At 34.6% G+C, this 15,549-nt stretch overlaps 1 protein-coding gene across 12 annotated transcripts in view; it reads left to right on the top strand.

The window, feature by feature from the left end:
* The window catches only part of LOC6045918 (serine/threonine-protein kinase WNK1), a 152,379-nt gene extending 139,307 nt beyond the window's left edge, over positions 1-13,072 (top strand). For all 12 annotated transcript variants that reach the window (XM_038255468.1, XM_038255475.1, XM_038255467.1 and 9 more), the window contains 3 exons: positions 1,266-3,184; positions 11,334-11,505; positions 11,575-13,072. In XM_038255468.1, coding sequence (XP_038111396.1) covers positions 1,266-3,184; positions 11,334-11,505; positions 11,575-12,747 — 3,264 coding nt within the window. In that variant the 3' untranslated portion in view covers positions 12,748-13,072. The remainder of the gene's footprint in view (positions 1-1,265; positions 3,185-11,333; positions 11,506-11,574) is intronic.
* The last annotated feature ends 2,477 nt before the right edge of the window (positions 13,073-15,549 follow it).

Genomic DNA, 15,549 nt, shown 5'->3' with positions numbered 1-15,549 from the left:
ATTTTGAAAAAAAATCAAAAATCAAATTATTCGCTCTACAGCATTGCCTTGGCGTTCTCGATTGCGAGATTCCTACTCGAAACTAGGTGTCCGAAGGATTGATTGTTGAGGCAATTGCAAACCTCTTTTTACACCTAAGCTTCCATCTACCCCGGGATTCGAACTAACGACCTTTGGATTATGAGTCCAACTGCCTACCAGCGACTCCACCGAGGCAGGACCCAGGCACGACTCCTACACCTGGACTGAGCTAACGACCTAACCTCTAGGTTAGACCGGGACCAACATTAACTTCCCTGTCCGACGGAAGGCGTGATCAGACAAATTTCGTCTCAAAATTTGCCACCGGGACCTTCTGGGATCAAACCCAGGCCGACTGGGTGAGAGGCAACCACGCTTACCCCTACACCACGGTCCCGGCTAAAATTTTGAAGTTTATTGTAAAAATATTTTTTTGCCCCCTGATTTTTCGGGCCAATTTTGAAGTGGGGGGGGGGGTGACAAAAACTTTTAAAAATATTTGTACCAGCCTTATTTAAAAAAATGTAAGCTCTTTTCGATTGCAAATTTTTTGTTTCTGGCTCTGAAAGGCATCATCCCTGATCATTCAAGTCTTGATTCAGAATGTTTCTATCAATAAATGGTTTGGTAAGGTGTAAGGTGATAAGTTAAACTTAAACTTATACATATGCCTGGAATTAAAAAAAAATATTTTAACAATAAAAAAAAACCGCATTGGCGTTATTTTTTTTATCGGATTTCACATTGGGAGCGTTCTTTTATTACGCAACGCAAAAATTTGGATTTGGATTAATCTTCGAAACAGTTGTAAGTCATTACTTTCAAAGTCGTAAATATTGATTGTTTACATATTGGTGAGATCAGACTAAATTGTACATCTTGTGGGTATATAAGCTTATGAGCCTATTGAGCTTATTAATGATGATGAAATGATAATAAACAGTGATTGAACACCTTTTGATAATGCCAGATGGGGACTTTGTTTCCATTGCAATTTAAATAGCTTCATTCTCCTCATCTTTGAATAACAATAATCTCCTCAAGATTAGCACTCATTTCATGGTACACCAACCGGTAAGTAACCTAAGAGGGCCAATTTAGCGCTAAACAAAACATCCGCTTGCAGAGTCGTGTAGAACCATTTTGGTGGTGTGTCCCCTTCCAATTTTATTTGTTTCCCTAAATCGATTCCACAGTTTCACTCCTCAGTTTTAATTAATTTTTCGATCAAAATCTTTCCCCAGCGCGACGAAACCTCCACGACGGCGTCCAACTTTTCGCACATGTTCGACCCGACCATCATCGACCGGCAAGCGCTCGCGACGACGGTGTCAACGACCACAACGAGTACGACGACCACCAACTCTTCGGCTTCGTCGTCTCCGCTGTCCCAGCAGCAGCACCCCATCAATGGTGGCGGCTCGGCGGATCTTCAGAAGATGGCTTCGGTCGATTCGAGCAACGGTTCCGCCGTCGGATCGGAAGAGCAGCAGCACCAGCAACAGCATGGTTCCAAGGGGGACTTGAAGGACATTGTGACGATCGGTGACCTGGAGGGTGCCACCGGAGAGATTACGACGGTCACCCACGTGGTGATGGACGATGGCGGCAATGATAATGGAAGCAGTTGCGATGAGAACTCGCGCAAGACGAGTACGATCAGTACGGATTACACTTCGCATGAGAACACGCCGGAGAATACGATTACGTCGGGCAGTGCGATGCAGGCGCAGATGCAGAATACGACGACGACGACGCACAACGAGGGTGAGATGGGGCAGGACTCCGGATCGATGGAAACGGACGGCGGCGGGGACAAAACGGATCAGTGTATTATCACAGTGCCATGCGCCAGTAGCGAAGCTTCCGCTAGTTCTGCAACCACAACTACTACCAACACTACTACTTCTACTGCAAACAGTAATACTGAAATTTCATCTAGTCAACAGCAAGTTCAGCATGGATCTACGGCGGCGGAGGTGGCCGTTCCGGTCAGCAATAGCGTGGTCGGTTCGCCAACGGCCGAAAACAAGCAACAACTGCGCGAGCGAAAAATGTCCCGATTCTCCGTGACCCCGGTAGTCCTTCAACCGCCGGAACCTACGGCACAGCCGGAAGTCCCACCAGAACCCGCTGCACCAGCTCCAGCCGAGCAACCCCAGTTCGTCCCCGAGCCAGCTCCCGACCAGCAGGTCTGCGTCCAAGCGTCCAACGAGGTTCTGCTCCAGCAACAAATGGAACAACAACAGCAGCAGCTCTACCAGCAGCGAATGTACGAGCAACAGGAAGCCGAACGGCAGCAACGCGAGTACCAACTCCAGCTGCAGCAACAACAGCAGCCCCACATCGACCTGGCCCTGTTCCAGCAGATGCAGGCACTCCAAAAGCAGGCAGCCGCCGCCGCTCAACTCGCTCCAGAAGCCCAAAACACAGCCGAGTACGAGCTACAGCAACAGTTCTACCAGCAACAGCATCAACAATATCAACAAGCCCTCGCGCAAGCCCAGCAACAGCAAGAAGCCGCCCAATCTTCCCAACAGCAGCAGCAGCAGCAGCAGCACCCCTCAATGTCCACCCAAGTCTCGGTCGACCACACATCACGTGATTCCCTGTCTAGTCGCATGCCGGAAACGCTCGAGCAGCTCAAGATCGGGCTCGAAAACATTACCCACGTGCACGTCGTCACGAGCAAGGCGTCCACCGCGAGTCTCTCCAGCACGGCGTCCTCGCACTCGGTACAGCAAAATGCCGGCGGCGATCCATCCAACGAGTACCTCGTCCAGCAGCAGCAGCAATACTACCAAGCGCAAGAGTTCATCCCAGACGCCGCCCAACAGGAAGAATACGTCACAGATGGCGCCGTCCACCTGCTAGAACAGCAAGCCAAACAACACCTACTACCATCGTCCCAGGAGGTTTCCTCGTACAACTCGCGCCGAACGTCGGCGGACATGAACCAGCCGGCACCCGTTGCGACGACAGTGATGACCGAGCAGCCGATTCAGCAAGTGCAGGTGCAGCAACAGTCGCAGACGCAGCCCGGCACGTCGATGCCGAACTCGGTTGCGGCGGTCAGTGCCGCGGGAAGTGATGCCAGTACGCCCAATCTGAGGGAGCAGGAGAAGCGGTTGTCGAATCAGGGCAGCGTTGACCGGATAGACAGGTGAGGGGGGACATTATTCAAAAAACATATTTTTAAGTGTTTTTTTTTGGTAACGGATTATGTCTGTTTTAAAATTTCGATTTTGGTCAACGAAAAGAGGGCCTCGACAAGTCTTTGAATTGCTTTTTTTGCCGTTCTACGCAAAATTGTCCCGTGTATTATTTATAATTTTATAAATATTTTTTTTATTTTGGATCAATTTTAGCCCAACATAAAAATTCCAAATGCAAAAAGTTTAAAAATTTCAAATCTCAAAAATTTCAAATTAAATTAAATCAAAAATTCCAAAATTAAAAATTTCCACCGTTTAAAAATCCAAAAATCAAAATTTTAAAATTCAAAACAATTGAAAAACATATTTCAAAAATTTCTCGATTATCCGAAATCTCCGCCAAAATTTTACTCCGGGGTTAATCGAAACATGAAATTTTTATTTTTTCTCAAAATTTGAGTCTCTAACCACAAATATCACTTCAAAGTTATCTGATTTTGTGCCCTGGGCATGAGTAGAGATCTCAACGCCGTTAGCAATGTTGGCTTAAAAATAAAATTCATTGGATAATATCACCCTCCCCCCAGCCAACATTTTTGCCATGCGAAGCGGGCCTCTAACACTGTGTCTAGGTAACACCTAGCTAGGAGCGATCAGTGGACAAACACAAGAGGTGATCCCAGGGTCGATTAGGAGTTCATGAAGCAAATTAGTCGTCTCCCACCCCTTTTAAATTGAAAAATGAACTCTGAAACCAGCGTCTACTCACAACAACAGAAACCGAGGCCTCTTCTAGGCATTGTAGGGTCTAAATTACTGCTTGCCATACAATTTTGAAATCAACGATTAGAGTATTTAGGATAATTATTTTCAACATAACAATATTTATCTGTTTGTTATCTCCACATTACTTTCTATAACAGGTTTTAAAAAGAATACTTTCTGTTGTTACATAAGCCTTTTGCTTGTTCAACAGACAATTTAGAAATGTTAGGTGTTAAGCGGAATTAAGCTAGACCATTTAGAAACTTAGAAGTGCATTTAGGTTTAGGCACACTTATTTTAACCATGAGCTTCAGTTTTATTTTTATTATTATTTAGAGAAGATTTGTAGGGTTTATTCTCTCTAATGAGTTCGTTCCTTAGAAATTAGGAGAAAAAAAGATACTGCCGCCACCTTTGTTTAATATTTGCAGGTACCCAGCCTCATCAGCGGAGCTGGTCAAAGGATGACCAGGTCAAATTCGTTACTGACCAATTCCGACATCAACTGGCGAAGGTGATCTAGGACATCTGTGGGCGGTTGCGGGGTCGTCCTCTCAAAAGCAAATCAGTAAAGTAATCGTATTACAGGCCTGCCTATTATGGCCATGTTGAATACGATTAACTACAACACTAACCATTTAAACTTTCAGCAAACAAGACTTATGACGGACGTGACAAGACGAGGGCCTGTTAAGCTTTGGCAACATTTTAGAATATAAAAACTAAATCAAAAAAAAAAATTAAAAACTGCATATCATTATTTAAGAACTTAAGACTTCAAAAATTCAAGAATTTAAGGAACTTTTAAGAATTTAGAGCCATAGAATTTTTGAATGGTTGGTTTTTTTAATTTTTGAATTTTTAAATTTTCTGAGTTTTATAATTTCAGAATTTTAGAATTCGAGAATTCGAGAATTTTAGAATTTTAGAATTTTAGAATTTTAGAATTTTAGAATTTTAGAATTTTAGAATTTTAGAATTTTAGAATTTTAGAATTTTAGAATTTTATAATTTTAGAATTTTAGAATTTTAGAATTTTAGAATTTTAGAATTTTAGAATTTTAGAATTTTAGAATTTTAGAATTTTAGAATTTTAGAATCTTAGAATATTAGAATTTTAGAATTTTAGAATTTTAGAACTTTAGAATTTTAGAACTTTAGAACTTTAGAACTTTAGAACTTTAGAACTTTAGAACTTTAGAACTTTAGAACTTTAGAACTTTAGAACTTTAGAACTTTAGAACTTTAGAACTTTAGAACTTTAGAACTTTAGAACTTTAGAACTTTAGAACTTTAGAACTTTAGAACTTTAGAACTTTAGAACTTTAGAACTTTAGAACTTTAGAACTTTAGAACTTTAGAACTTTAGAACTTTAGAACTTTAGAACTTTAGAACTTTAGAACTTTAGAACTTTAGAACTTTAGAACTTTAGAACTTTAGAACTTTAGAACTTTAGAACTTTAGAACTTTAGAACTTTAGAACTTTAGAACTTTAGAACTTCAGAACTTTAGAACTTCAGAACTTTAGAACTTTAGAACTTTAGAACTTTAGAACTTTAGAACTTTAGAACTTTAGAATTTTAGAATTTTAAAGTTTTGGAATTGTAGAATTTTATAATTTAAGAATTTTAAAATTTAGAATTTAAGAATTTTTTTTTAGAATCTTTGAATTTCTTAATTATTGAATTTTTGAATTTTTATTTTTTTAAATTTTTAATTTTGCAAATTTCTGAATTTTTGAATTTTTGAATTTTTAAATTTTTGAATTTTTGAATTTTTTAAGAATTTAGAGTCATAGAATTTTTGAATTATTGAATTTTAAAATTTTTGAATGGTTGTTTTTTTTAATTTTTGAATTTTTAAATTTTCTGAGTTTTATAATTTCAGAATTTTAGAATTTTAGAATTTTAGAATTTTAGAATTTTAGAATTTTAGAATTTTAGAATTTTAGAATTTTAGAATTTTAGAATTTTAGAATTTTAGAATTTTAGAATTTTAGAATTTTAGAATTTTAGAATTTTAGAATTTTAGAATTTTAGAATTTTAGAATTTTAGAATTTTAGAATTTTAGAATTTTAGAATTTTAGAATTTTAGAATTTTAGAATTTTAGAATTTTAGAATTTTAGAATTTTAGAATTTTAGAATTTTAGAATTTTAGAATTTTAGAATTTTAGAATTTTAGAATTTTAGAATTTTAGAATTTTAGAATTTTAGAATTTTAGAATTTTAGAATTTTAGAATTTTAGAATTTTAGAATTTTAGAATTTTAGAATTTTAGAATTTTAGAATTTTAGAATTTTAGAATTTTAGAATTTTAGAATTTTAGAATTTTAGAATTTTAGAATTTTAGAATTTTAGAATTTTAGAATTTTAGAATTTTAGAATTTTAGAATTTTAGAATTTTAGAATTTCAAAATTTTAGAATTTTAGAATTTTAGAATTTAAGAATTTAAGAATTTAAGAATTTAAGAATTTAAGAATTTTTGATTTTTTGAATTTTTGAATTTTTGAACTTTTGAACTTTTGAATTTTAGAATTTTAGAATTTTAGAATTTTAGAATTTTAGAATTTTAGAATTTTAGAATTTTAGAATTTTAGAATTTTAGAATTTTAGAATTTTAGAATTTTTGATTTTTTGATTTTTTGAATTTTTGAATTTTTGAACTTTTGAACTTTTGAATTTTAGAATTTTAGAATTTTAGAATTTTAGAATTTTAGAATTTTAGAATTTTAGAATTTTAGAATTTTAGAATTTTAGAATTTTAGAATTTTAGAATTTTAGAATTTTAGAATTTTAGAATTTTAGAATTTTAGAATTTTAAATTTTAGAATTTTAGAATTTTAGAATTTTAGAATTTTAGAATTTTAGAATTTTAGAATTTTAGAATTTTAGAATTTTAGAATTTTAGAATTTTAGAATTTTAGAATTTTAGAATTTTAGAATTTTAGGATTTTAGAATTTTAGAATTTTAGAATTTTAGAATTTTAGAATTTTAGAATTTTAGAATTTTAGAATTTTAGAATTTTAGAATTTTAGAATTTTAGAATTTTAGAATTTTAGAATTTTAGAATTTTAGAGTTTTAGAATTTTAAAATTTTAAAATTTTAGAATTTTAGAATTTAAGAATTTAAGAATTTCAGAATTTCAGAATTTTTGAATTTTTGAATTTTTGAATTTTTGAATTTTTGAATTTTTGAATTTTTGAATTTTTGAATTTTTGAATTTTTGAATTTTTGAATTTTTGAATTTTTAAATTTTTAAATTTTTAAATTTTAGAATTTTAGAATTTTAAAATTTTAATTTTAGAATTTTAGAATTTTAGAATTTTAGAATTTTAGAATTTTAGAATTTTAGAATTTTAGAATTTTAGAATTTTAGAATTTTAGAATTTTAGAATTTTAGAATTTTAAATTTTAGAATTTTAAATTTTAGAATTTTAGAATTTTAGAATTTTAGAATTTAGAATTTTAGAATTTTAGAATTTTAGAATTTTAAATTTTAGAATTTTAGAATTTTAGAATTTTAGAATTTTAAATTTTAAATTTTAATTTTAGAATTTTAGAATTTTAGAATTTTAGAATTTTAGAATTTTAGAATTTTAGAATTTTAGAATTTTAGAATTTTAGAATTTTAGAATTTTAGAATTTTAGAATTTTAGAATTTTAAATTTTAGAATTTTAGAATTTTAGAATTTTAAATTTTAGAATTTTAGAATTTTAGAATTTTAGAATTTTAGAATTTTAGAATTTTAGAATTTTAGAATTTTAGAATTTTAGAATTTTAGAATTTTAGAATTTTAAATTTTAGAATTTTAGAATTTTAGAATTTTAGAATTTTAGAATTTTAGAATTTTAGAATTTTAGAATTTTAGAATTTTAGAATTTTAGAATTTTAGAATTTTAGAATTTTAGAATTTTAGAATTTTAGAATTTTAGAATTTTAGAATTTTAGAATTTTAGAATTTTAGAATTTTAGAATTTTAGAATTTTAGAATTTTAGAATTTTAGAATTTTAGAATTTTAGAATTTTCGAATTTTCGAATTTAAGAATTTTAGAATTTTAGAATTTTAGAATTTTAGAATTTTAGAATTTTAGAATTTTAGAATTTTAGAATTTTAGAGGGGCAACCCGGCCATCAACGCGAGTGCACGCGGTTTTTCGTCGTTCGCTAGACTCGATTTTATTCGCGTATTTCGAGTGTGAAAATCTGCCTATTTTATGAAACCTAGTTGTGGAAGCAATTTGTGGATAGGAAATGCTTCGAAAAACTATGGATTTTCGTCAGAAATCTAAAGGGAAAGTGTTTTTTTGCTGTTTGATTTCGTTTTGTTTATGATGAGAACGTAGCAAATATGGCGCCTCGGCTGGCGCTGCGCCCTCCGGCTAGCAGTGAGCGGGTTAGTGTTTGGTGGTATTAGTGACATCGAGCCTTTGAGCCGGGGCACAGAAAAGCAGGAAAACAGAATGGAAGAATAGAGTCAGCTACCAGAAAAGCGAATCGGAGAAGTAAGTCTTGTGTGACCCGAGTGAACAGGTGTCGAGGTTGGCGGAATTTTCAGAATTCATCCGAAAATCATGGAAGTTATTATTTTGGTTTTATTTTCGGTCCGTCAAGAAGTCAAGTGGGTGGTGCTGCATGGGTGGGATTAAAAAGAAGTGAAAAGGTCTGTGCTCTTCGAGGTGAAGAGATTTGTTTGGGGTTATGGCTGCATTAGTAAGTTGCCGAGTGAGAGGTGTTTGCGATGGCAGCTTTGCGCTTGCGGCATCTGGTGAGAGGTGTTGGATGACGATTCTGCGCCAACCTGTCGCTCAGTGGGGAGCAGTGGCAGCGATCGAGAGGCGACTGTGTGCAAAGCTGGGTGAGAGCGTTCTGTTTTATTTTGTGTGTTTCGTCCTTGTGTCAGTGTTGGTGAGAGCGGAATGCACGTGGTTAAGTTTTTGATGGAGAGATGAAAACGAGTGTGTGTGTGTGTGTGTGTGTGTGTGTGTGTGTGTGTGTGTGTGTGTGTGTGTGTGTGTGTGTGTGTGTGTGTGTGTGTGTGTGTGTGTGTGTGTGTGTGTGTGTGTGTGTGTGTGTGTGTGTGTGTGTGTGTGTGTGTGTGTGTGTGTGTGTGTGTGTGGCTGTTTTCATTATATTTTCATTACAATTTCAAGTCGAATTTAAAAATCTTGCTCGCTATAATGTTGAGGTATACAAAAGTAAATTAGTTCATGGGTGTATGAGTGTGTGAATGGGTTTATCTGTTCTTTTTTTCATATTTAGCCCAATAAATATTTAAAACCGCGTAAAATCTACAGAATCGGTCGATAAATCCAAATCTTATTGAAAAAAATCGTTATAGGGTCATTATTTAAGAATTCAGTACACGCGTTCTTGATCATTTGCTGTCGTTTCGTTAGTCTGTCAACTGTACCAGTAGATGGATACAACCCAAATAATTTGTTAAATTTTCCGGTGAAAAACCCATTTCTATAGAATCGTTTATCGAAAGACACGCTGACATTTAGCATAGACCATTAGCACGCGTTTTTGAATTTTTTGACTCGATTGTGAGTAGCGGGACCTCGTGGTGTCCTGTTTTCTTTTCGTTTATATTCGTTGATCGTAACAATTTATTAACTCATCAAACTACCGATTTTATGAAGAGTAAAGCGTCTTTTATTTATTAATTTTGAAATTTGCTCGCGTAATCTAAATTGTACAAACAGTAAAAATATACTGATAAGTCCAGCCCATAGCACTACTGCTCGGTTGGCACGCGTTCGATTAAAAAGCTTTTTTAAATAATCAATTATTTATCTTTCCGCAGCCGGCTGCCTAAGATTTAAAATTTTCAACCGATAAACAAAATGCTCATGGTCACATCACTGCCACTCGTGAATCCTGACCTCATACCCATCTACTAACCCCTCAAAACTCATGTGATACTTTGTCGGAGAAGCAGTCGATTGGGCGGTCTCTATCACTCAAGTATCGGACTAACATTCCCATCCACTTCCCCGTGACTCTACCACTGGTCGTGGCCGGCGCCGGTATTGATCAGCATGATAGGGGCCTTTGAGAAGTTGCGAAGCGAGGAAAGATAGCTCCCACTCATCTTCCACGGCTCGTGGATGTAACTTCTGGAGGTCCTGGTCAATAACGGAGTAGCAACTGCGGGTGGGCACCTATGCTTATGCTTATGCTTATGCTTATGCTTTAGAATTTTAGAATTTTAGAATTTTAGAATTTTAGAATTTTAGAATTTTAGAATTTTAGAATTTTAGAATTTTAGAATTTTAGAATTTTAGAATTTTAGAATTTTAGAATTTTAGAATTTTAGAATTTTAGAATTTTAGAATTTTAGAATTTTAGAATTTTAGAATTTTAGAATTTTAGAATTTTAGAATTCTAGAATTTTAGAATTTTAGAATTTTAGAATTTTAGAATTTTAGAATTTTAGAATTTTAGAATTCTAGAATTTCAGAATTTGAGAATTTGAGAATTTGAGAATTTGAGAATTTAAGAATTTGATATTTAAAAAATTAAAGAATTTAAAAATTTATGAATTAAAGTTTTTTTTTGAAATTTAAGAAATTTTAACTTTTTTATGCATTAAGAATTTTTAATATTTTTAAAGTTTTGATGTTTTTTTAATTTTTAATATTTTTAGACTTTTTAAATTTTTAGAATTTTCAGAATTTTTAGAATTAGGATTTTTAAATGTTTTACAATTTTGAATATTTTTAAAAATTTTAGATTTTTTTGAATTTTTAGAATTTTTTCGAATGAAATATTTTTTTAAATTTTGGAATCAACGAAACGAAACGAAACTATTGGCACTACGCCCCCCGGGGCATGGCCTTCCTCTAACGTGGGATTTCTGCTCCAGCGCCTCTGACGAGACAGGAGAAACCGGGACCGACGTTTTACTTCACCATCCGATAGAAGCTCAGTGGATAAGGAATCAACACTAAGATTTTAAAAGAGCGTAATATTGAATATTTGACCTTTTCGTAGAGAATTGGTCTCATTTTATGTGGCATTGCGTTTTTCACTGTCCTCCACTGTATTTTAAGTAAATACAAGTATGGCGTTGTTCAAAAATTACGTCCAGAGATTTTCGGGATTTCAGGCCGAAAAAGCTATAAAATCAATTTGATTAACAAACTGTGTTTTGCTTTTTTTTTTTTTTTTTGAATTAAATATACTTTATTGAATCTTTCTTATAATAATTACATTTGGTTTACATAATAAGTGGTCAGCTGTGGCTCTTCAGCTTTAGTTTGCTTTTCGTGATTTAAACACTGTTCATTTTCTTAACTTTAAAAGTATATGATTTATCATTTTTGTAACACTAGGTACAATGAGGAAAAAAAAAATTAAGTTGTGTTTTGCTTCATTTACAGCTCCGGAAATAACTCGCTGGCCGATCTGCACCAGAAGCTGGCCCAACTAACGTCCGCCCAGCTCAACGAACAGCAGGCGGCACAACAACAGCAGCAGCTGCAACAACAACAATCCCAAACTCCAAAGCCCCCTCAGCTAATCGCGTTCGAGCAGCAACAGCTTCAGACACAGGTTAGATTTACATTCGCCAAAAGTTGAACAACTCAATTTTAACTATTGTTTTACGATTTCTCTTTCCAGCAAAACTCCACCGTGACGAGTCCGTCTGTGGAACATCCGGAGCCCAAGTTCCCGAATGACGCGAAGCCGATGATCCGCAAGGTTTCACGCTTCCAGGTGCAAACCGTACAAGAATCTCCCAAAGCAGCGCCGACCCAGGACGGTCAGCAACAAACCCAACAACAACCACAACATCAACATCAACATCAACTAGTAGTGAATCACGATACTCAGCAGCAGCAACAGCCCAACTACTCATCCCCGACGGACGAAAAGTCGTGCCAGACGTTCCCTGTGCCGCAACCGGTGCCTAAACCTCAGCTTGTGAATGAATTGCCCCGAACTCCGACCGTGGAGAATGTTCAGCCCACCTTTGCGGCGGTGTTGCAGCAACAGCAGGTTCAGCAGCAGCAGCAGGCTCAGCAACAACAACAACAACAACAGCAAATGCAAGCGCAACTGCAGTATCAACAGCAGATGATGCAACAACAACAGCAGCAGCAGGTTCAGGTTCAGCAGCAGCAGCAGCAGCCAATGATCCAGGCAGTTCCTATTCAGCAGCAGCAGCCTCCGCCCCAGATGATGCCGGTTATGCAGGCCGCGCCGCAGCCCCAGTATCAACAGCAGCAGCAGCAGCCCCAGCAAATGGTGGCCGTCGTGAACTCGATGCCACCGCAACAGCAGCCTCAGCCCCAGCAACAACTCTACGCCGAGCAGAACGCACTGGAGCAGTTCAACAGCGAGGACATTGGCCAGAATTTGGTGGCGATCCAGAACCACCTCCGTGGCATGCAGCTAATGGCGAGTTCACGCCAGCAGTTGCAGCTTCTGCTTCAACGCCAGCACATTGAGCACGAGGAGCTCAAGTTGCGCCACTTTTTGGAGCTGGAAAAGTTCCTGAAGCAGCAGAAGGAAGACATGAAGCCGGCGCCGATGCCCCAGCAGGTGCAGCAGCAGCAGCAGGTTCCGGTGTCGATGCAGCAGGTCGTCGGGATGGTTCCGGCGGGCGCCGCCGCCGTGCTGGCGGACATTACCTCGCCAACGTTGACCGTGAGTCGGGGGTTCGAGCAGGGCACGATCACGACACCGGCATATTACAACAACAGTGGCGCGATGGTCAGTAGCGAACAAATGATCGAGCCCCCGCAGCCGCCGGATCCGACGTTGACGATCGTGAACGAAACGAATCACTAGACGGGGAGCGTGTCGAACGCAATGTGTTGAACATATTATGTATTTCCTGTGTACTCTGTACTCTACCACTACCTACTACTACTCCGTTGTGTGAGTGTCAACTCCTGTATAGTCGTATTTGTAGCGAAGCGTTCTTCTTCTTCTCTCTTAGGGCGTTTTTCTTCCTAGAGGAAACACTATTTAGCATGAGCTAGTGAAAATTGTTTTTTTTTACACAAACACACACACACACTATTATAAAATGCAAACTCCCCCCGTTCCCGCAACATTATTATAACTATTAAACATGTAACGTTTAGTGCGTCTGTGCGCGCGTGTGTCTCAAGCCACATTTTTGTTTGGCTTTTGTAACCAACCTCCCCCTCCCGGCGGCGGCGTCATCGTCGTCGTAGTCTGTTGCATGCTGCTGAGCGGTAAGTTGCGCCCAAAAAAAAATGAGAAAACAGTCTTGTCTTTGAAACCAAATTAGGAACAAATTAATGCAAAAAAAATCAAAATTGACCAAAAAGAAATTTTTTTGTCCAGGGTAATTCTCTACGTTTTTCTTTTTTAGTTTTTTGATTTGGATGAAACTTTGTTCATGCTCTCTCTCCCTTGGTTAAAAGAAGCCTTTTGCATCTTTCAATTGTGCGGGCTGGTCGCACAAAATAGGTTTATTGTGATATACAACAATCTGAATCTTTCGAATAGATTTATTCAGCAGAGCTGTGATCCCAAGCACAAAATAAAAAAAAAAGTTGAAGATCATGTGGTATAGGACAATCCCTTCAACACTTGAGTCTCGCGAGTTATGATCACAACTCAGTGCTAAAGCTCCGTTGGATATTATGGTGAAGCGATACGATGTTGGACATTTGGGCGGTCAAACACCAGAAATTCGAGATTTCAAAAATTACAAAATTCAGGAATTACCCCTCCTACATAAATTTTGTACTAACTAAAAACATTACGAATTTTGAAATCGTAAATTATGAAAATATAAATTTTATTGATTCAGAATTCCAATTTTTTTATATTTTGAAGTTTTATGTTTCATTGAATTTCGCATTTTTTGGTTTCCGAATTTTAAAACATTAGAATTTAAAATAAAATAAAATTGTGAATTTTCAAAATCTCTAATCCTTAATCTCACAATTTAAAAAATTTAGAAAAAAAGGAAGTATAGCTGTCAGCCACTATTGCTAGTACCAACCACTAGTGTCTTCCTTTTATCTACAAGGACTTCGCCGCCCTGGGCTCCTAAGTGTATGAGAGTATGGCACGGAGCGACGGCGCCGAATACCCATATTTACACAAAGAATTTTAGAGCGCCCGCCACGGAATTCGAACCGGCAACCTCTGGATTGTGAGTCCAGTGCGCGGTCCGATTGATCCACACGGACGGGACGAAAATTGAGATTTCAAGTTAAAAAAATAAAAAATTATAAAATATATTTAATATTTAAAAAAAAAAAACGACCAGAGTTGAGGATCATAAGCTTCAAAAATATTTGCAACGGCCTTATTTAAAATTTAATAATTCTATAAATATGGAAAATTTAGAAATCAGAAAAATTTTAAATTTAAAAAAATTAAGATAGCAAAAAATTTAAACCCGTCCATAGTCGAGGGACATAAACTTCAAAAAATATTTTCAACGGACTGATTTAAAATTAAATAATTCTAAAAATATGGAAAATTTAGAAATCACAAAATTTTAAAATAAAAAAAATAAGATAGCAATAAAATTTAACAAATTTAAAAATCTAAAAAATTTAAATTCCGTAACTAAATTTCGGGATTGATTTCGTGCTGATTTGTAAAGGGATAGAAGCGATTTAAACTTTTAAAAATAATTTCAACGGCCTAGAATTTTGAAATATTCAAATTATGAAATTCTAAATTCGCGTTTAATTTCTGAATTTTGAATCTTTTGGATTTAAAATACAATAAATTAAGAAAAAAATAACATTTCTCAAACTCACAAAGAGTTCTCAAAATTATAAAATTGAAAAATCTTTTTTTTATATATAGAACTGAAAAATCTTAAAAATTATCAAATTTTAAATTTAATATAATAAGAAGGATAGAAAATTTAAAAATGTGAAAATTTAAAAGTTTTTAAATAAATAACTGGAATTGATCGATTCAAAATCTTTCTTAAAACTTGAGAATTCTAAAATTTCAAAATGGCAAACAATGAATCAAGAAATAAAAAAAAAAACATAAATTTAAAATACGAAAACCAACTTTCGGACCAAAAGCGATTTAAATTTTGGAGCATTTTTGCAACGGCCTAATTTTAGAATTTTAAAATTATGAAATTGGAAAAATAAAAATTCTAAATAGTTAATAAAAAAATTAAATTTGAAAATTTGTATTTGTTCATATTTTTAAATTTAATGTTTCGTCGAATATTGAATTTCGCCTTTTCAGTTTTTAAAATTAAATACTCTTGAATAAAAAATAAATAAAAAAAACTATGCCTTTGATTTCGATTCCCACAAATAGAAAAAAAAACTTAATTTAGGGTTTTGTAAATTTAAAAATTATGACACTTATAAATCTTATATTTTATAAAATAAAAAAATAAAAAAAAAACAAAAAAAAAATGTAAAAAAAATAAAAAGACATAAAATCTGTTAGTTTAAAAAAGTTTTAATTATATAAAACAAAATTCAATAATAATTTAAAATTTAACAATTGAAAAATATAGTAAATGTTGGAATTTTAAAATTTGTAAATCAAAATTTCAAAATCACAAATATACAAAAAATCAAGAAATATTAAAATTTGAAATTCCAAAACTATGAAATTCAGTTA

Source organism: Culex quinquefasciatus, chromosome 2, assembly GCF_015732765.1.
Source record: "Culex quinquefasciatus strain JHB chromosome 2, VPISU_Cqui_1.0_pri_paternal, whole genome shotgun sequence".
Taxonomy (NCBI): Eukaryota; Metazoa; Arthropoda; class Insecta; order Diptera; family Culicidae; genus Culex; species Culex quinquefasciatus.
This window is presented reverse-complemented; position numbering and strand designations above follow the sequence as displayed.